The 20,364-nt window shown below is 46.5% G+C and overlaps 1 protein-coding gene and 1 long non-coding RNA gene across 2 annotated transcripts in view; one reads left to right on the top strand and one right to left on the bottom strand.

The window, feature by feature from the left end:
* KLF9 (KLF transcription factor 9) overlaps positions 1 to 17,784 on the bottom strand; it is a 26,538-nt gene extending 8,754 nt beyond the window's left edge. Inside the window, exon 1 of the mRNA XM_081151500.1 lies at positions 17,127 to 17,784. Within this exon, the coding sequence (XP_081007626.1) occupies positions 17,127 to 17,631 (505 nt within the window). The 5' untranslated portion in view covers positions 17,632 to 17,784. The remainder of the gene's footprint in view (positions 1 to 17,126) is intronic.
* LOC308563901 lies at positions 17,388 to 20,364 on the top strand. The gene is made up of 2 exons (XR_013999863.1): positions 17,388 to 18,657; positions 20,138 to 20,364. It is a non-coding gene; the product is annotated as an uncharacterized lncRNA (long non-coding RNA).

Raw genomic sequence — 20,364 nt, 5'->3', positions numbered from 1 at the left:
ACACCTATGGAAGTATGGAATGGAGAAATCATCTGTAGAGAAGGAACAGAATTTCAGGCCAACCGCGACCAGAGATGATGTCAGAGGAGGAAGGAGGCCTGAGAGCAGTGATGACTTGCCCACAGCAAGAGGACAGTCAAGTCAGGTCCTTTCTTTTAGCTCAGTGCTAAGGCCCCAAAAAGAATGGTTAACCTTCTTCCTACCAAACAAATCGTATGGCAAATCAACTATCAATTAAAGAATATTTAAACTTGTCTTTAGGATTAATGAGAGTTACCATCCTCCTGGAGGGGGGGAGAAAAGGAACAGACACCCACTTGTGCTTTATTTCTGGCCTTCACAGGAAAACACACCCAGAGGCAGTGACACAATAAACTCTGCTTTACTGGAGCAGAGCTGTTAACAGCACAAGTTTCTCTGCGCTTTCATTATTTATATAACACTCCCCTCCCCTTTCAGCAACAAGCTAAGCACCTCTTGCTGACAGACTCAGCTCAGGGTATAAAATAAACCCGATCAAAACCACTCCTGAACACTGCACCAAATGTGTAAAAGACTCTCTTTGCGGAGACAGGTCAGGCCTCCAGAAGTCTCCTGGGCCTCCAGTGGGTTCAAGAGAAGTGGAGTGGAGCCTGCCGGCTATGTGCCTGCCTATTTAGCACAAATCACGGCTCACTGCTTCTAAGGAGGAGCCTGAACTCCCCCTGGTCGTTAGTATGACTACGCCAAGTGAAGCTTATTCTTCTCAGTAAAGTCTTGAAATGAAGTACTGAGTTCTTCATCTAGAGTAGGGGTGGGGAACATCCAGCCCGCGGGCTGTGTCCTTTGGTCTGGCCCTGCCGAGGCAACTGCAGGTGGGACTCAAAATTCAATAAATCTAGGAGCTTTTTTCATAGCTAATTTTTTAAATATGTCTTTATTGATTTTAGAGAGAGGAAGGGAGAGGGAGAGACAGAAACATCAATGATGAGAGAGTCCTTGATCGGCCGCCTCCTGCACGCCACCAACTGGGGATAGAGCCCGCAACCCGGGCGTGTGCTCCGAGTGGGAATCAAACCCTGATCTCCTGGCTCCTAGGTCGATGCTCAACCGCTGAGCCATGCCCAGCTGGGCCTTAGCTAATTTTTAAGTTGATAACTTTGTATGGCCTGAGAATTATGTTATAAATATCCAAATGGCCCTTGGCAGAAACAAGGTTCTATTCCTCTGATCTAGAGGGAGGAAGAGGATAGGCCTGCAAGTGCAGGGTTGCTAACTGGACACACCCAAACCTGTCCAGGCTCCCCTGGGTTCAGACAGGCTGCCACTGAAGTCCTGGCCTGGGGTCTGCGAGGCCTATGCTCCAATACTGCCCCTTCCCACCTGGTTCTTCTCACCTTGCCTTTCACAATTCCACAGAAGGTGCCTAAAATGGGCTAACCTTAATCAAGGCAAGAAAGTTAAATGTAAACTCTAGCCCTGGCTGGTAGCTCAGTTGGTTAGAGCATTGTCCCAATACACCAAGGTTTCGGGTTTGATCCCAGGTCAGGGCACATACAAGAATCAACCAATGAATAAATAAGTGAAACAACAAATCCCCCACCCCCCGCCCTCTCTCCCCACTTTCTCTCTCTCTAAAAACCAATAAATAAAAAAATTTAAAAATACAAACTCTGAAGCTTCCATTGCCTCTAGCAAAAGTAACCCAATCTAGTAAAAGAAACCTAAGGGAACTAGGTCTCCTTTTCAGAACAGAACTCTGAAAATGCCAGTTAAGAATGATAGCTTCTCACAGATATACAACATCAAGGCTGCCTCTTGAGGAGGAGGAGTGTTTTTTTATTGCAAAAAAGTCAAGCAGGATTCCAGAGATGAGAGGAAAATCTGATATTAGGAAATCATACTGTTATTATTCTCCATTTTAACTGGCTAATATACCCACCCCCACACCCCCCACACATATCTTGTCTTGACAAATGCAAAATAGTATTTAACTTTTCGGAAAGTGGAAAAATAGTTCTTTAACAAGATAAAAAATATAGATCTGAAACCTTTCCCCATCAAGGTCAATAGTAAAATAAAGGTAGCATTCCCTCTAAAGTCAAGCTGAAAGCATGAGTGGACACCCACCCCCATCATCACTACCATTTATGTTGTTCAGGAAATGTTAGTGTGCAACTAGGTAACAAAATAAGAAGCAAATTGTGGAAGTGAAATAGTAATTATTCACAGTCCATACCACTTTCTATTTGGAAAGTCTAAGATAGATATCTGAAAAACGAATATAAATTAAAAATGCATTCATACAAAAGAGCAATGGTGTTCTTATATGATAACCACAGCCAGTCAGGATAAGCCTAACAACAAAAGTTAAGGACCTGTGTGAAGAAAACCCTAATTTAAAAGAAAATGAATAAACGGACCATTTCCCATGCTCTTGGATGGTAAGACTCAATAGTGAGACTATGGCAATTCTATACAAATTCTATGAAATCAGAATCTATGAAATTAACACACCCCATAGAAACTCTTTGTTCTTGAACTTGACAAAATTATCCTAGAGTTCATTTTCAAGAAGCAGTATGCTCAACTTGCCAAGAAACTTCTGCATTAGAACAATAATAAGTGAGCACTTGCAACACCAGTTATTAAAATGTATGATTAAAGCTGCAATAATTAAGATAGTGTGATACTAGCACAGGAAAAGACAACTCAGTGGAGCAGACTCAAGTCTGAAAATAAACTCGAGACTACAGGGATGGGATGCTGCAACCCAGTGAATTAAAGGATGTTTAATTTGATAAATGGCATAGACATCTGGTTAAAAAAAATTTTAACTGGATCCCTACCTTATACCTTTCACTTAAACAAATTCAAAATGGGCGATATATGTAAATGTAAAGAAATAAAACTTATAAAGGATAGTTTAGAAATACACAAAAATGTATTTCAAAGGAATTTGAGAACCAAAAGAGTGAACTAATAAAGGAAATCGCAACATACAACAACAGGTTAAAATCTATAATACAAAAGGACCCTTGCAAATCAAAATGAATAGCCCAATTTAATAAAATTGAGCAAGGATGCAAACAAGTTATACAATAAGAAATATTAATGGTTAACATATAAAAATATATTCAATCTCACAAGTGATCAAAACATACTAATTAAGACACCAATGTGAAAATATTAAAGTATGTTCATATATCTATCATTGGTGGAGGCAGGAAGAAACTGGCCCTGCATTGCACAGATGGGACTTATAATTGATCCAGGGCATCTGGCAATATATTCGTCTAGAAATTATTTTTGGTAATAATTAGATAGGAACACAAAAATATATAGGGATACCAGCATTGTTTATAAAAGATAAACCTTAATAACAATTTAAATGTGTAAAATAAAGAACTGGTTTAATAGATGTAAGTGTAACCACACAGTGGAATAATATGTACCTGTTAAAAAGGCACTAGACTGTTGTTACATAATGAAATGGAAATGGGTTAGCAGTACATTGCTAAGCAAAGAGTATGATCTGCTGTGTAAGTGTCTGGACATGTATGGAGAGAAAAAATCCTGGAAGAAAAGACACAAAATGTGAATAGTAGTTATCTACAGCTAAGGGGATAAAGAGTAACCTCTTTCTGTAATTTCCCCCTATATTTTCTAATTTTTTTTAAACAGTAAGTACAAATGTATAACGAGAAAAAGTCAGGAAAAAGTCTTACAGAAAATAAAGGAAACAATGGTGTGTGCGCCTGCATTTAAATTTTTCCATGAGGGGATTATGTAATCGTGGGGAATGGAGAGGGGAGAATTTACTTTCTATTGAGAAATTACTGGAGCACTCCGGTGTCCAAGACCAAAGAAAGGAGAGGACTCATTCTGTTTCTTTCTCAAATAAATTGCTGGAAAGTGAGAAACTTGCAGAACAAACTACGTTGGTTTTCTCACCCCTCTTCCACCTCCCCCTCTCCTCTCTTTCTCTATGTGAAAGGAAACTGGCCCCTGTAAGAACAGGCAGGAATCTCCCTTCAGATGCGGGGTCACGCAGACAGTACCGCAGGGCTGCCCCACCGAAGGCTGTCCTCATTGGGAAGCTGGACTGAGACTGTGCAGGCCGGGAAAGCCCAGAGACCAACACAGCATTCCTCAGGGCCCAGGCTGGGGGCACGTGTCCACACCCCTGCCCTGCCCACGGGCCTTTGGTGGCCCGTCCATTATCACCTGTCCTCACTACCTACGGCAAAGCGACGTCGACTTGCAGGGACAAGATGTGAGCCTTTGCTTCATTTTTCAATTCCATTCCCCTCAAGTGCAGACGCACCCACGCACTTGATAGAGGAGGTATGTAGGCCACCTCTGGGTACAGGCAATTCTCCATTTCCCTACATAAATCATTCCAATTCATACTGGACTCAAAAATAAACAAAAACCCTCCTGTATGCCAAAAATATTGCTACCAACACATGTAGATGTTCTGAAAAAATAAAACCACTTGATAGGCTTTGGAAAAGAAAGCCTGCCTGAATGCCATCCCATTATATTCCCATTTGCTTGCGGTTCCTCTCTGCACCCCCCTCCCCCTGAGATTTGGCTTCCTTTTATATTTTATGTGTTGATACACAGAGTCAGTATAGCATTTGGATGTGCGATTTTACTTCCTGGCCCCTGTGTTTATCTGTGGAAAGCAGCTGGCCCATACTTGAGGTTCTGAATCGGGAAGTGGGTGTGTGTCTGTGACCTCTGTCCCCAGCACTTCCTCACCGGAGCACACTGGTGTCTAGGAAGCAAGCCTGTCCGAAAAGTGCTAGCACGTCCCCAACCTTAACTCACTGGTGAGGCAGCTCGTGTGCTGGGATCTCAGTAAAAGATGGCAGACAATAGATTTTGACTCTTTAGGTTCTCAACCCAGCTAGAGATATGTCTTGGTGTCTCAGTTACATGGCCCCCATCTCAGCAACTCAGAATCGGCAGAGATGAAGTGACCTCCCCACGACCACAAAGCCAGGCCCTGGCCCAGATTAGCTGATTCCCACGCCCACATTCCCCCTGCCATGCTAGATGAAGAAGCGTCTTCCCAGTTGTTTGTAGGAAAAGAGAAATAATAAATAAACCTACCAGCACTAAATAGTGAACAGATACAAAAGTTTGATGGCAAAACTATCCTGAGAACATAGATTCCTAGAATCTTTGCAGTTGGGGTGATTTTTTATGACTACTGAATTCAAACCTGTCCTGTATCATATAAAGCCGACTCAGGCAGCAGGGGATGTGCCAAGGACACCGTTAGACTGGAACCGGTTTTCAAATTCCTCCTTCAGTTTTGAGTACAAAACAAGAGTAGATGTGAAAGAAAAGCAAAGGCCCTAACTAGATGTAGAGAGAGACCTTTACCGCATGTTTTTCTAATTCTCTTGCTTCCCAGATGCATTGCCATGGGGAGGGCAGAGACAGTTTATGAGAAGTTACTGTTAAGCTTTACATTTCAAAATAGAGTTTTGAAAATGCAAAGCAGACCCTGAAGTCCTTAAACTCTCTTGATTTGCCAGTTTCCCACCAAGACCTGAGCTGTAGGGAAAGAGAGGGATGAGGGGGGCTGTGTGTAGAGAACAGATACAGAGGTCTCTAAGTGTCTGGCCATCTCTGCTCTCCTTTTAGAAACAAGCTTGGGCGGTCACAGTGGAGTGGCCACTGCCACCTGGCCCACAGCATGCCCGGAGCCTGTATGAGCCCCTCTAGGGAAGTCCCCACAATGACTTTGGCGAGAAGAGTTGGGCAGCTCCCCTGAGAGAAAGGTCTCAGTGCATGCCTCGCAGCTCTGCACCCTTCCAAGTGTCTGTTCTTGTGTGTTCCTGAGTCAGAGACCAAGCACTTGGGAAAAGGCCACAGGAGGACTGAGTCACAGAGTGCAGGGATCTGACACCTGGAGCCACTGCACAGAGGCCCTCTTTAGCAGAGACGACCAGCTCATCGGGACCCGGACCCCATCTGGTGCACGACACCCCAGGGGAGACCACCTTCTTGAAGGGTCACATGCAACATGGACAACCCTCCCACGATGCCAAAACCAGAGGTGAGCTGCTTGCCTAACAAATAATAGATCGCTCCCAGGAGAAAGAAAGGCAAAGGGGGAGGGAGAGAGACCTCTGATTTTGTGAACTTCTACCCAAAGGAAGATACAGTTTAACAGAGAATTGACTGAGAGGCCCTGAACTGCCAAGATCAAGTTCTTGCATTAACAGCAGAAATGGGATGGGGTAAAGGGGTTTGAAAACTCAAGTCTGGTTATGGATAGCTACTCCTTGCACACCCAGGTTCTTATCCAGTACGCACAGAGACTTTACAAGGGCCACCGGGACTTGAGGCATCTTTAGTGGACATAAGGGTAACCTCTCCATTTGTGCACTTCGGTAAAATTATTTGTAGTATCCACAGCTTCCAGTCTGGGGACAACTGCTATTCAGAAAGCTGAAGCCTTTGACAGAGAAAAGACAATGGGCAAAGGAGGAAAGTACTGGAGAGGAGGCTGGTGCCTGATTAGTAAGGGCCGACTCTGCCTGCCAGCCAGGCTGTGGCTCAGGGTCACTAGCGACGCTCTTCCAGCACGCGCTTCTAGCTTTTCCTCTTCGGGCTCAACCTCCGAGTAAGGCTGTGATGACCATGGGTCCTCCTCACACATGTCACGGAGGCCACTGGCAAATGGTTTGTCAAGCTTTACTGAAGGGAGCCACTAATTAGTATTGCCTGGCACGTCACTCACGACTACAAAGAATGGCAGGTCTGAGCATCCAACCTTTACTGAACAGCCCTGCCTGACGTCCCCGGCTCTCCCTGGGCAGGCATTCCTGGGCAGTGTTTCGAAATTTCTGGGCAAGCAGGATGCTGAGAAGAAATGACTCAGGTTGGAGGGGGACTACACATGTTTCTCTCATGCTGAGAACCTCCGCCTCAGTGGGATAATGCTCACCAGACAGGCATTTTGTGGCTGGCCGTGGGCATGATTTGCAACACGAAAGAGGGAAAGCCAGCTGTCTGGTTGTCATGCTGCTTGTTTTCGTTGAAACGGCAACAGTACAAACGACTGTAGAATTATGGCAGCACAGGGATTTGTCATTTTGATGTGTTTTTGAAGATCTAATTTTTGCCTCTTATGATTTATTATGGTGTTTTTGTTGGGTATTATACACACTAAATAGACTTGTGAGTCCCAATGGGCTTCACCAAATAAACAGCTCATCTTTGTAAAGATGCGGCTTTTGTCGATCAGCACACAGGGTGACAACCATTCTGGGCACTAAAACGGACAGACAACTTGGATTAAGATTAAGTGAATGGCACTACTGCTCTCATGGCTGCCGTGATACTTGCTCCCGTGAGGCTTTGGGTACTGGCTTCCAGAACACCCACGGAGGTAGGTCTACAGGTGTGGGCCTGAGCACCAGACATACATGTTGAAATCATCTATGTTTACCAAGACCATGTAGCACAGCACTGGTGACCTAACTTTAGGCTGAACTTCAGAGATAGTTCAAAGCCCTTTCTCTTCAAAGGGAAGAAATATTTGGAGAAAAAATGTCATACTAATCTGTCTCTCATTTTGTCAAAATCTGCTCTTTGGAACATCCTCTTTGTAATTCCAAACGGACAGAGAGAGTCTGTCTGGCATCCACTGCCTCTTTTGGGTAATAAATAACAGACCTTGAATTTCCTTTTAGAAACCACCCCTTCCTCACTCTGAGTCTATACAATTCCAGAGGTGACCGTCCCACAACCCCAGACACTGCATGTGACTCCTCCATGCCTCAATAACTGAGTTCAGAGACAGGTACAACATTCTAACTCAGGTATGAAGCTTGAAGTCTGGGTCTTTTGCTTGGATCATTAGGAAAGGGGAATTGTCTTTCTCAGGGCTTCCTGAATCGACAGGATGGGAGTCTGGAACTGCTGTCAGCCATCTTACTGCCCCCTTCAGAGACGGCCTGCCCCCGAAAGAAGCCAAAGCAAAAACCAGCAAAGCTGAGCCAGGGAAAGACAGACACTGAGTACCTGTATCTAGAGATACCTATAACTAGAGCTACCCCAGATGTGTTGGTAATCTGAACCAATAAAGTTCTATTTTTTATTAAGCCAGTCCAAGGTTGGATTCTGTTGCTTGCAACCAAGGGTCCTGAATAATACAGCCATGAACTCAGAACCCATGTACCCATAACTGGAAGGAAGCAGGTTCTGGATAACTATTGGAAAAGACAGGACAGGTTTGATCCAAGTCCAAGATTTCTACAAAATATTCTACAGATATTTCTAAGATTCATAAAAACCAACCACAAGCCAGAGTTAGAACACAAGAGTAGAGAGCTAAAGAATGGCAGCTTTAGGGCCAAATCCAAGAGAGCCATGGAAACTCAGGATCTCTTCCCACTGGCAGAAACCCAAGAGGCCCAGGTCAACAACCATACATGCACAACTCTAAGCACTTAGAAACATACAAATTCCAGAGTAACCTTGGGCTAAGTTAACCAACCCCAAGATTAATTCCTCCTATAAAATGAGAATAAGAGTACTTTCCTATCTCATAGGACTTCTGTGGGTTTAAATGTGACAATGTATGTCAACCACTTGGCTTGGAACTTGACATGTAATAAATGGTGGATGTTATTATCACTATTAATATTACTACAAATATTAATAATTTACCTTATTACTGTTATTGTTATTACTATTTTTTGCAACATTCACAGTGCTTGCTATCAACATCCAACACAACTCTTTGCATTTAACAGTCACCCAATAAATAAATATTATTTAGGCCCGGGCGGGCGTGGCTCAGCAGTTGAGCGCTGACCTAGGATCCAGGCGATCAGGGTTCAATTCCTGGTCAGGGCACATGCCCGGGTTGCGGGCTCAATCCCCAGTCGGGGGCATGCAGGAGGCAGCGGATCAATGACTCTCTCATCACTGATGTTTCTATCTTTCTCTCTCCCGCTCCTTTCCTCTCTCTGAAATCAATAAAGATATATTAAAAAAAAATTATTTAAATAAATGAGCTGCTACTGGATTAACCTGGAATTGTAAACAAAAATTCTAGGAAGAAGGGCTTTCTGGGCAACACGTGTTAATTATTATATTTTAAATTATAATATTCAATATACGGGGACACTGTTCTAAATGCTTTAAATGACTCATCTGAATTAAGTCTCATGGGTATAAAATTACTGAACTCCATTTTACAGATGGGAAAACTGAGGCTCAGAAAATTCTTATAATTAAGAGTGGCAGAGGCAGGGTTCAAACACAGGTCTGAGGGATCGGAAAGCCCATGCTCCTACTGCAGGTAAAGGCCTGCAGGTAAAGACCTACTAATCCCTACTGCAGGTAAAGAACTCGCCTCAGGTTCCTTTGAGGGGTCTGATCTCTTCATCACAGGCTTTACTCTTCTTTTCCAGCTGCCTCTCTCTCATCAAAGCTGGCTCCTTGGAAGGGAGAGATGGTGAATCCCTCTGTTCCCCTCTCTCTTTTTGAACAAAGGTGATCTGTAAGGTTTCTTTGAGGTCTGAAACTTCCATAATTCTCAGGCAGGATTTGTGTACTTCTGTCTGCCCCACTGGTTCATTTTGGTTCAAGCCAGCTGCTCCAGGAGGCACTCACTTCCAAAACAAGACCCGCCTTGGAAAAATGTTCAAAGCTTGTATAATACAAATACTATTGCATGCATTTCAAATTCTTGTCTTTAATTTTGTATGGCTCAAGCTCCCATCTCTTTATTTTAACCTATTTAAATAATGTTCCCACTTTTTAAAAAGGATCATTCAGGGCTGAATTCCATTCTCCTGTTCAAAGTTGTGATCATTCTCAATTTCATTAAAAGAAAAAATGTCAAAGGCCCAGTGGCCCTGGGCTTAGATGGTGAGCTGGCTCTTGCAGCTCTAGAACTTTTAGATTCCAGATCCAGAAGATGAATTCTCATTTCAGGATTCCAAAAGCTAACATAGGTCATGATAAACTGGGATTAAAAGGGAAGCCTGCTGGTACAAGCATCATAAACATGGGCTTTAAGCACTAACGGAAATAAATGCCTTGGAATATCCTATGCATAAAAAAAAATGAATGCATCTCACTCCTTTAGTGGGAAGGCATTCTCTGTGAATAATAATGTTAGTCCTATTATTTGCTGAGGGGACTGCTTGAGGCCTGGCTAAGACAAATGTTTACTCTTGGCCCTAAGGCACCAAAAAGGTATTAAAGTTTCAGGAGGGCTCCAGGAAGGGAGGAGTAGGAAATCTCACAGGCACTGAGCCTTGGGCTGTTTCACAGAGTATATAATACATAATAAAAGGGCAGAGGTCCAGGGCTGACTCCACTTCTGTCCTTTTACTCAGTTAATTTGGTTAATTCGAAGATGATCTTTAAACCAAGGTCAAATAAAAATTTAAAAAATAAAAGTTACCACAAATTGAAATCCTCAGGAGAGCATGGTGGGAAAGAATTCAAATCAAAGAACTGAAAAGAATTCACAACCAAGGGCCATCTCCACTTGGGCCAAGCTGGGGCCTTTCACACTTAACACCTCCAGAGTACCTGGTGCCTTCACTGTGCTGCTGAGGACCCTGAGGTTCAGGAAGAGTCCATGCTATGTCCACAGTCACATGTGGGTCAAGGCAGAGCCAGCATCTGGACCCTGGTGGTGCACTTCCAAACTGTCCAAGGCCCTCGAAATGATTAACTGGAACAGTCCCTGTCTACCTGACAGGGTGGGCAGATGCTGTTTTTAGAGACAAAACGATGGATGTGATGACCTCTCAAGGTCACTCCCAACCTCCAAATTCTATTTACAATACTAGCAACTGCTGCCACCAAGTGCTCTGAGTTGGGCCCAGGCCTGTGACTAACTTCCCATAAAAAGTGGGGAGGAGTGAGAGGCAGGATTGCTCAAAGACCACTAAAGAGGATCCCATTTCTTCTGCTTTTTAACTGCCTGTGGGTGTTTTTTCTTCTTCCCTTTGCCCCTCCTTTTTGCGTGTGTTGCATAGAAACAGAAAGTGCCTTTGTACCAATTACTAGGCACTAATTCATGCTCTTCAGTGGAGCTGGGCCTGCTGGAGAAACATTAGGAAAAGGTGGGAGGGTCGGTGTGGGGGAGGATTTGAGCAGCTAAAGCCTGGAAGGCGGCAAGCTTTCTCCAAGCTTGAGAACATCGGGGTGGGGGGTTTGGAAGTCAAGACTAATGAAAATGACAACGCTGTGGTCTTTTTTTTTTAAAAAAAAAAAATCAAGAATGCTAACACTCATCAGGCATTCAGAAATCACATGGGTGGGTTAGAAAGCCTACTCTGACCTGGGCATGTCAAGTTGTTTCTGCGGCTCCTGAAATAAGTACTGGGAAATCATCCACCCACTTTTCTTCTCAATGAACTTATTAAGGAAGACCACTGTCAGTCAGCCACTTTCCCAGTATGTCATATGATGTTTCTCCCTGGGAAGTTCAAGCTGGGAATGTCTCACAGATGTTTGCTGATAAGCGTCAGCAATTGAGAGGGGAACGTAAATCTGACCCTCATGTTCAGAGTCCAAGAATTCATCTCCCTCAGGTTACATCTTTGCATCTGAAAGTAATGGAGTGTTATCATCAAAACATCAAAAAATATTTACTCTGGTACCTCCCTCCCCAACCTGGGCCCCATTTGCACCCCTCCTCTCTCTCTCCTCTCTTTGATTTGAGAGGAGAATCAAGGGAAACAACGTTTTCACTCTGCAATTCTACCCCACTTGTTCTTTCTGTGGTGAAACAGTAGCCCTGCCAGCAGCCGAAGCTTTCCAAGGCAACCCCACTTTTCCTTTGCTAGGGCAGCTGGATGGAAGATGACGGACTGGGGACCGAGGAAGAACAGCAACGGGTCCTTCCCACCTCTGGGACTAGGAGTAAGGAGCTGCTGGAATCCCCAACAGCCCTTCGTCCTGACGGTGAGATTCCGACAGCGGCCGGCCATCTGTCCTTGGAATCAAGGGAATTTTAACCTCTTGTCCGAAACCCAAAAGCAATCCCCATAGGACATCCTTGCAGTCCTTAGAAACCTATCATCCTGTATGGCTAGAGGCCACGCGCAGCCTTTCACTACCTCCTCGAATGTAGATTATTTTCCTGACAGGATCCACGAGACTGTGTCTAGACGGTCTCACTAGGGTGGGGTGGGTGGGGGTATCGCCCTTAAGGGGGCAAAAATTAGAACTTTGGCAGGTGATAAAGTTTTGGCTATTACAATGGTTTGTGGCCTCCTAAAGGGGCACAGCATATTTATTGATGGCTCACAATATATTCGTGGTACTAAAATGCCATGGTGGGGAGGTCAATTATGGAAAAAAGTCTCAAGTCTCCTTAAGGGAGAGAAAATGGGGAAAAAAAACAACAAAAAAACCCCACAAGGTAGTAAAACTATCTGTGCAAGCCCCACCCAGGCTTACTTGTAAACCTATCTTGGGTGAAGTATGTCAGGTTATGAAATACCATTCCACGTCACTTTAGGAAGTCCTCTGTAAAGAGGAATGGGGCAGAGACGTCTCTACTCATAGAGAGAAGGGGCGGTGAAGACTGGGCAGGGGCCAGTTAATGGGGCTGCCTGCAGCCCACTTCTGAGCTAAGGCTCCCAGCCTAGGGGCGTGGCCACAGCAAGACCTTGCCCTGTCCCTGAACCCCTGCCTCCTGGGCAGTGGAAGTGGGTCCTTCTCACACCTTTGATGGCACTAGATTCCCCTGAACCAAACAGTTGACCCTAAAGGTTTTTGCAGTCATCAAGGGAGAAGAGTGCAAGAGGCACAGAGCAAGCCTGCAAAATATAAGCAAAGATTTAAAACTTTAGTCTCAGGGAAGGAACCTCCCACCCCAGTTAGAGCTGGACATTCCTAGAGAGGACAGAAAAATCTGCTTCCCATGGTGGAAGATAATTTCCACCGTGGGGGCTATGCAGGGCCCTTCAGCCAGGGAGTCTAAGTAGTTCGGAGAAATGTTCAACCGGAGTAAGGAGAAATAGAAGCGGCCACTCTTGGGGTGTTTGCAGCTCTTGTCTCTTTCTGTTTTACATAAACTTCCTTTTGCCCTATTAAAAAAAAAAAAATTGGGATGGCTGGGATTTAGGGCTTTCTAATTTTCAGAATCCTGTAAACAGTGTTATCAAGCTCAACCTATTGTCACCATTTGAAGGGAGCTGACTTAAGTCCCTCCAAATAGAGTATAATTGCACCTGGCATGAAAACAAGGCCTAAGGTTTCTGTCACTGAGAGGTCAGCCTAGTGCGACGCCACATCAGGCAGTTCCGACGACTTCTGATATGGAATTTGGATGTAGTTGGTTCCTTCCCCCAAAGATAGCCCCCATCCTCAACATATATATACTCTATGTACAGGGTGACTGCAATGTCAGGAAACTTGGGATAAACTCTGTTTTTAATCCTCACTGGAGAATATGTTTTTTGGCGTTTTTTATAAAATTGATTTGAGAGAGTGAAAGAGAAAGAGAGAGAGACACACACAGAGAAACATCATGTGAGAGAGAAACCTCAATGGGCAGCCTCCCACACACACCCCATCCAGGGATCGGACCACAGCCTAGCCATGTGCCCGGACTGGGAAGCGAACCGCAACCTTGTGGTGCATGGACAACACTCCAAACACCTGAGCACCTGGCCGGGGGAGAGAAACTTTTTATAAGTGCTTGTGGGGAGGGGGGCGTTGAGGGGATGCCGGTACAGGAGCCGGGGGAGTGAGTGGGTTTGAGTGGGTGTGTGTGGAGGCTAGTTTGGGGTGTGTACTGGGTGGTGGGGTTGTACGTGGGTGTGGATGTGGGGATATGAGGGGACCATGGAGTGAGTGTGTGTGCCCGTCAGTGTGTGTGTGCATGTGTACGCAGAGGTGGGGGCAGTGATGTGGGTGTGGTCTGTGATGCTGTGCCAGGATAAACTTAAAATCTATTGCATTTTCAGATAATATACTAGATATTTTTCAGGGAAAGTACTCCAATGTGTCTAACTGTTAATATGAAATATTACAAAGTGTCCAAAATGTCTGGAAACAGGAAACAGTGTATTTGGACTTTTTTTTTTTTTTTGGATTAACCATGGATCCACTGCTTAAACTTTAGAGATATATCACCTGAGAAGATTTCTCATCTAGAGGCTGAAGAAAAACAAATTGAGCATAGCACTGGAAAATGTAAACTAACGTACAACTTAAAAGTAACTTTCTCCTGTTTCCTAATTTTGAAGTCCCCCCCCCATCACACAAACTGTAAGATCCAGCATTTCTTCAGGGGCTACTGTGTGTGGAATCCTATTAAGCGCTTTATAGATATTATCTTTGCACGAGAATCTTTCAGTTCAGTGATACTACCCTACTTTGTGGAATAAGAAACTGAGGCTCAAATAAAGCCGAGGCTGCAAACTTAAATGCCAACAGAGACGACATAAATGATTAAAATAAGGGGCACTGCCCCATATAAAGAAAAATCAGTTCAAGCCAATTGTTGTTAAGCAGGAAACCAGATCGTTCGATTTTTCCAGAGGAGCCAGAAATCTGGATTTGTGCCGAAATCATCTGATGTTCAGATATTGGTAACTAATTAAGTTTTTTAAACCATGTGTTGGCCAAGCCAAACAGATGTGCAAAGCAAATTCAGCCGCAGGTCTTGCAAACTCTGGAATCAAGTAACTTGCTTAAGGTCTCACAACTGGCAAACGATAGGACAAATCAGAACCCAGCTCAGCCTGCTCCCCAAAGCATCTCTTCTCTTAGGATGCTACAGAAATAGCTGTATTGAATTAAATGTAAATTTGTTTAAATGACTCAACTTCTAAAGCTACAGATTCTATAGACGGGGCAGAGGTAGGAGGCTTTAGAGAAGGTAAGCAAACAGCCTGAGGGATTCTTGTTGGGCCACAAGGAGCAGCGGGTGTGGTTAGAATTTTTTCTCTTAAAATCTTCGAAGAATTCAGACATTCCAACTGCTATCTGTTGTTCACCTCTGGGTTTAATCCCAGCAAAAGGAAAATCAGGACGTTCCTTACGCCACCCCAAAGACAATCTAACTGGAAGCTGTATGAAACCTCCTACAGATCTCTTATTTAGAGTAGCCTTTACACAGCCCCTTTTTAGCAGGAGTTCCCTTCTGTCGATATTTACAGAGGCTGAGGTTTTGTTCGACCATGTCCTGGTATTACAGAGCCCCAGAACATAAATAAGACACTTGCAATCACCATATCACTAGTTTCAAAAGACTGACTGTAGCATTTAAAATGGCTTAACATTTCACTTCATTTTCCACTCTTGACTGTGTGAAAGGTTCTCCTGAAACAGCTGAGCTGACTTGCCGTATGGAGAATTAAAGAGCGCCACGCATGCACGCACACATAAGCAGCCATTTCTGTAAATGCCTGAGAAAAAACACTGAGCCGAATGGTCCAGAATGTTGGGAATGTTTTTCCATGTCGGGTAGACTCAGGTAGCTCACACAGAAGCACTGTAGGCCTCCCCAGCTGCACGACTGGGCAGCTCCCTGAAGGAGAAAGTGCCTTTGCTCAAGGTGGCAGTGGGTGTCCCTGTGAACCACCGAACCCCGGGAACATGGCTGACACAGCCAGGCCCGCCTAACAGCTGTTGGTGAGTAACACCCTCCGCTTCATACACCCCTATTTCACCCCTGGCAAGCCACGCTAAAGGTCACATCCCCCAATTCAGGCAGCGTCTTCCCACAGCCTTACAGATACAAACTTTAAAAGGTGCAGTTTTATGGCAGCCTAGATGACAACCCCAAACAGAGCCTGATTTTGCATTAACCACGGAGGAAACTGTTTTCCTCCTGTGCCAGCAGCCACCTCCACGGGAAGCACTTTCCAAAGGAAATAAAATATGAGATGCAGTTACGTGGCCTTTCTTTTAAAAGGCAAAACAAAACAAAATCAACCAATTATCATTTTAAAACCACAGGCCCAAGGTCTCACCTTAAAAGTGCCAAAAATTACACAAAAATGACAATACTTTTCCAAGTACCTCCAACAACCACCTTTTAAGCCTGGTGGCACAGCACAGGGGAAAGGAGCGTCATGAGAAGCCCCAGCCCTGTGCTTCTTTCTCAGAATGGCAGCTGTAAAGGAGCCTTACTAAAGATGGTGAGGTAGCACGGCCAAGTGTCACCGCTGCCCAACTTTCTCTGAGTATGTTAAACAGAACCAACAGAATTGGCTGACCACGTCCCGGAACTCTCCAAAGCCCATTTTCTCCCGCAGATGTCTTTCTAGTCACATCCCCCCGGCCAGCCCTGCCTTTTGCTCTCCCTGGGAGACACCATTCCTTGGGGCCTCCAGAAGGTTTCAGCAGTCATTACCCGGCCCTGACCTCCTGCAAGGACCACACCTCCTCCTCCCAACTGCCCAGTTCAGGGTGGACCGTGACCATACGCCACGTGGGGGGGAAACAACAACAGCCCAGTTCTTGAAATCTCCCTCAGTAAAGAGGCTAACTAGTCGCGAAGTTAACCCACCAACCATCACTTCATCTAGCTCCTCGGATGCCTGAAGCCGTGTTATTTTAAACCTCTCTGGGGACTCCTGGCCAAATTTAAAACCACCCTGGCAATCCCCGAAAAGTAGCAGGCACACAGCGCAACGGCCCTCAGTCACTCAAAGGGCTCCCTCGGCGCGCAGCGTGCCGCTCCTCCCAGGTTTGGGCACTCCTCTGCAATCCCACAAGGGAGTCAGAGGAAAGGTGCGCCATTCGACTCTCCACCCCGCCACCCCCGCCAGCCTCCCCCCGGGCGGCGCGGCCCCGGCACCCCCGGGTGCGGGAGCCCTGGGGGCGGGGCGCGGCGCGGCGCGGCGGGGGAGGGGCGGCAGCGCTGCCCGCGGAGCCGCGCGCGGGGCTAGCGCCCGGCCCGCACTCCGCCCGCCGGCTCAGCGCTCTCCGCGGCTTCCAGAGGCTGGGGGACAGTTAGGAAGGGCGCGCTTCCCGCCCTCTGCTCGCTCCAACTCCTTAGAGAGCCACACAGCATCTTATCCCAGACGCTCGCACCCCGTGGGCAGAGCGGGGTGTCCTTAGCGCCCGGGATCGCTGCCGGGCCAAAGGTTAACCAAGCCCGGAGGTCGGGGGAGGGCGACGCCGCTAACCTGTATGCACTCTGTAATGGGCTTTGAGATGGGAGGATTTTCCATAGACTTTCCCACAGCCACTGTAGGGGCACTTGTGCCTCTTTTCGGAGGCGTGTTTCCCCTTCGCCGCCACTCCGGGGTGGAGGAGGGAGAGCGGGCTGGGCGCGCTGCCAGGATCCTGTCTTTCCTCGGGGCTGTGGGAAGGACTCGACCCAGATTCGGTGGTCACGTCGCTATCGGATCCCATGTCCTCATCCGGACTCTCCAGACTGTCGCTGCACACCGAGGGGGTCTGGATGGGTCGGTACTTGTTCAGGTCCAACAAGCTCTTGGCGATGGTGACCAGTGTGCAGTAATCCTTCCAGGTGTCCCCCGGGTCGCCGTGCTCCTTGGTCACCTCGCGCTCGGGGAGTCGCAGTCGCTCGGCGTCGGGAGCGCCCCCATGCTCCGGCACCGCAGCGCGGTTCGAAATGGAAACCAGACACTGGGCAGCCACAAAGTCCATGTAGGCGGCCGCGGACATGGTGCGGGCGACAGCAGCCCGGGCGGCGCGGTCAAACTTGCCGGTGGCTGCGGAGGTTCGGCTCGCGCTGCCCTGGCCTCGGACGACGAACGCGGCGCGGCGGCCAAGGGGGCGGGGGCGCAGGGCGCTTCCGACTCGCAGGAGCGCCGAGGCGACCTCAGCCCCTCATCTTTACGTAACCGCCAGCGCCTCCGCACGCAGCCGCCGCGGCCCCGGCTCCGCCGCGCTGCCGCCTCTCGCCGCCGCGGTCCCCGGCGCCCGGCGCGAAGCCCCCGACGGGCGCGCCCACCGCTCCGAGCCGGCTTCCTTGGAAAGGTGCCACACGTGGCGGTCGCAAGTTTTTTCGACTGAATACGCCCCCGAGGCGCTGGGAGAGGAAACTGCAAGAGAGGTACACGCCCTCCTCCGCCTCTCCGTGGAGCCGAAGACCCAGGACATTCACCCGACCACCCCGACGCGGGTGGCAAGGGTCGGACCGAGCGCCACGTCTAAGGGACACTTTTCCCCCAGCCCCCTGACGGTTCCCGAGCCCCCGCGGGTGCCGGTCCGCACCGTTCCGGCATTCTCTTGCTCAGTAACAATTTCGCAGAATCCCATCACGTCACAATCTAAACCCCCTCCAATTGGCCAGTGGGGAGGGTGATTCAACTCTGTTTACTTTCTCCCGCTGCCAGTCAGAACGGCCTTTTGGGGGAGAGGTGCGTCTAGAGCTGAGGCGTGCGGCCAATCCGACCGTTCCGTTCCGACGCCTCGTGCTACCCCTACAGCGACGGGCGCTGACATTTAAAAGGGTAACAGCCCGGAGGCTGGGCAGGGGCCCCCGCTCCTCTCCCGGAGCGCCTCTAGGTCCGGGGGCGGCCCGGGCCTCCCGGCTCGCGGCCCAGCTGCTGAGGCTGTGGGACACACCTTCCCTAGCCAGTTGCGCCCCTTCTTACGGCAAAAGAAAACTTCGGTTTTCCAGCTCGCAAATAGTTAAGTGACTTCCTGCAAACGCTACAGTCCCAGCAACCAGCCTTCCAATCAAAAGTAAGTCGGTTGATGTCACTGACATTGGCTCAGCCAATCAGAAGGGCGCTCCGAAAGCCAGCGCTCAACACTTGTAAATGCTTAGAGCTGTAGTGAAACTGGACACATCCTTGCATTTTGTGTTGTTAGTAGTAAAATTGAGAAATGTATGGAAGGGTGGAGGTGGTGAGTAAATGCAATGTGAGTCTATAAACACAAAGAAGAAAGCAGCAATTCTTTTTTCTTTTTCTTTTTTTTTCCCCAGTTTTGAGATGCAGCACACTTTTGGAAAGATTTTTAATAGTCCTTCCATCCAGTACACGAACTATGACTAATTCATCTTAAAAATGCAAAGCTGACAAAGTTCTGTTTTAAAGTACAGTCGTCCTATTGTTTGGCAATTCTTACACTGAAATACCCCATCACTGCTTTTGTGATACCTCCAAATTCCTTTCCTTCCCTAGTGCAATTTAGTCTGTTTTTAAGCTGTTGTAATCCACCTTCAAATAAATGGAGACAAAATCCCTCATTTCTGTAACTTAAAAAAAAAATCATTCTTAGTTCATTTTCTTTCCCCAGATCCCTGCATGATTGTTAGGGCATGTTTCCCTCCCTCACCTTACAAATGTGGAGACTAGGGACACAGAGAAGTGGCTTGTCTACCTTACCAGGTAGATTGTGACAGAACTCAGTTGAAATCATAGATCTCCTGATTTCTAGCTCTTTGAGCTTTACAACAACTGAGCTCTTTTGTTTTGTGAAATATTAACTATGTTAAACAGATTCTTAACTGTAACCAGCCAGAGATCCTTAGCCATTGAATATTGTGGCATTACTTGATCAACAATTAGTATGGGTCTTAGAGTCTGATTAACTCAGTTTGCCTCTCCCTCTTAATGAATGATGGGGTTGTTTTCCATCTTGATAGCTTAGAAAAGAATCTAGGGCTAATGTCTCTTGCAGAAGGCTTACTGTCAGTACAACTGATTAAAAATACATTCACTTTCCTAACTGGGTGTGAGAGGTACCTGCTTCTATGTGATGCAGATCCAGTGAGGTCCAACCATGACTCCCACTGGCTGTTACATTTGTTAAGTTTTGGGAAAGTAACACCAAGTTCTTGGTCTCTACAGAAAGGATCTCGAATTAACCCTCCCAGTCTGAAGGCTAGTGTAGTTTATTTTGCTTTTGCTTTCGAAGTGGTAAAGGAAGACTCTGCAGTAGATGACTACATGGGAAAGGGAAGTATAGAAAGGTGGTGCTGGTCAACCAAGAATATCATCATCACCATCACCATCATAGTAAGATAGGTACATACATCATAGCATGTAAAAGTGAAGCCATCTTAGGTTTCTTGTATTCCAACCCCCTTAATTTTAGGAAAAAAAGAAATCCACTAAAGCCCAGGAGAATTTGCCTACTTCATGATTTTTCTGGGACAAACTCTGTCCCCAAGGATACATGATCACTTAGTAATTGCACCTTTGCTTGCCTCTTTAAGGTCCAGCACAAATACCAGAGGGATCTCTCCAGGATCGCTATGACCATCGCCTGTGCAGTCTCTCAGACTTGCATTGCAATTGGCATTGCACTGGGCACCTTCAGACAGCCCTAGAGTTAATACTGTGGATATTCCAGAAAAGAAGGAAAATCTGTATCTTTCCTTGAAGATCGTAATCCAGGAACTTGAATAAATCAATCATCATAGTTTTTTAAACATAAACTTTC

This window comes from Miniopterus schreibersii (assembly GCF_964146895.1).
Source record: "Miniopterus schreibersii genome assembly, chromosome: 11".
Lineage (NCBI taxonomy): Eukaryota > Metazoa > Chordata > Mammalia > Chiroptera > Miniopteridae > Miniopterus > Miniopterus schreibersii.
This window is presented reverse-complemented; position numbering and strand designations above follow the sequence as displayed.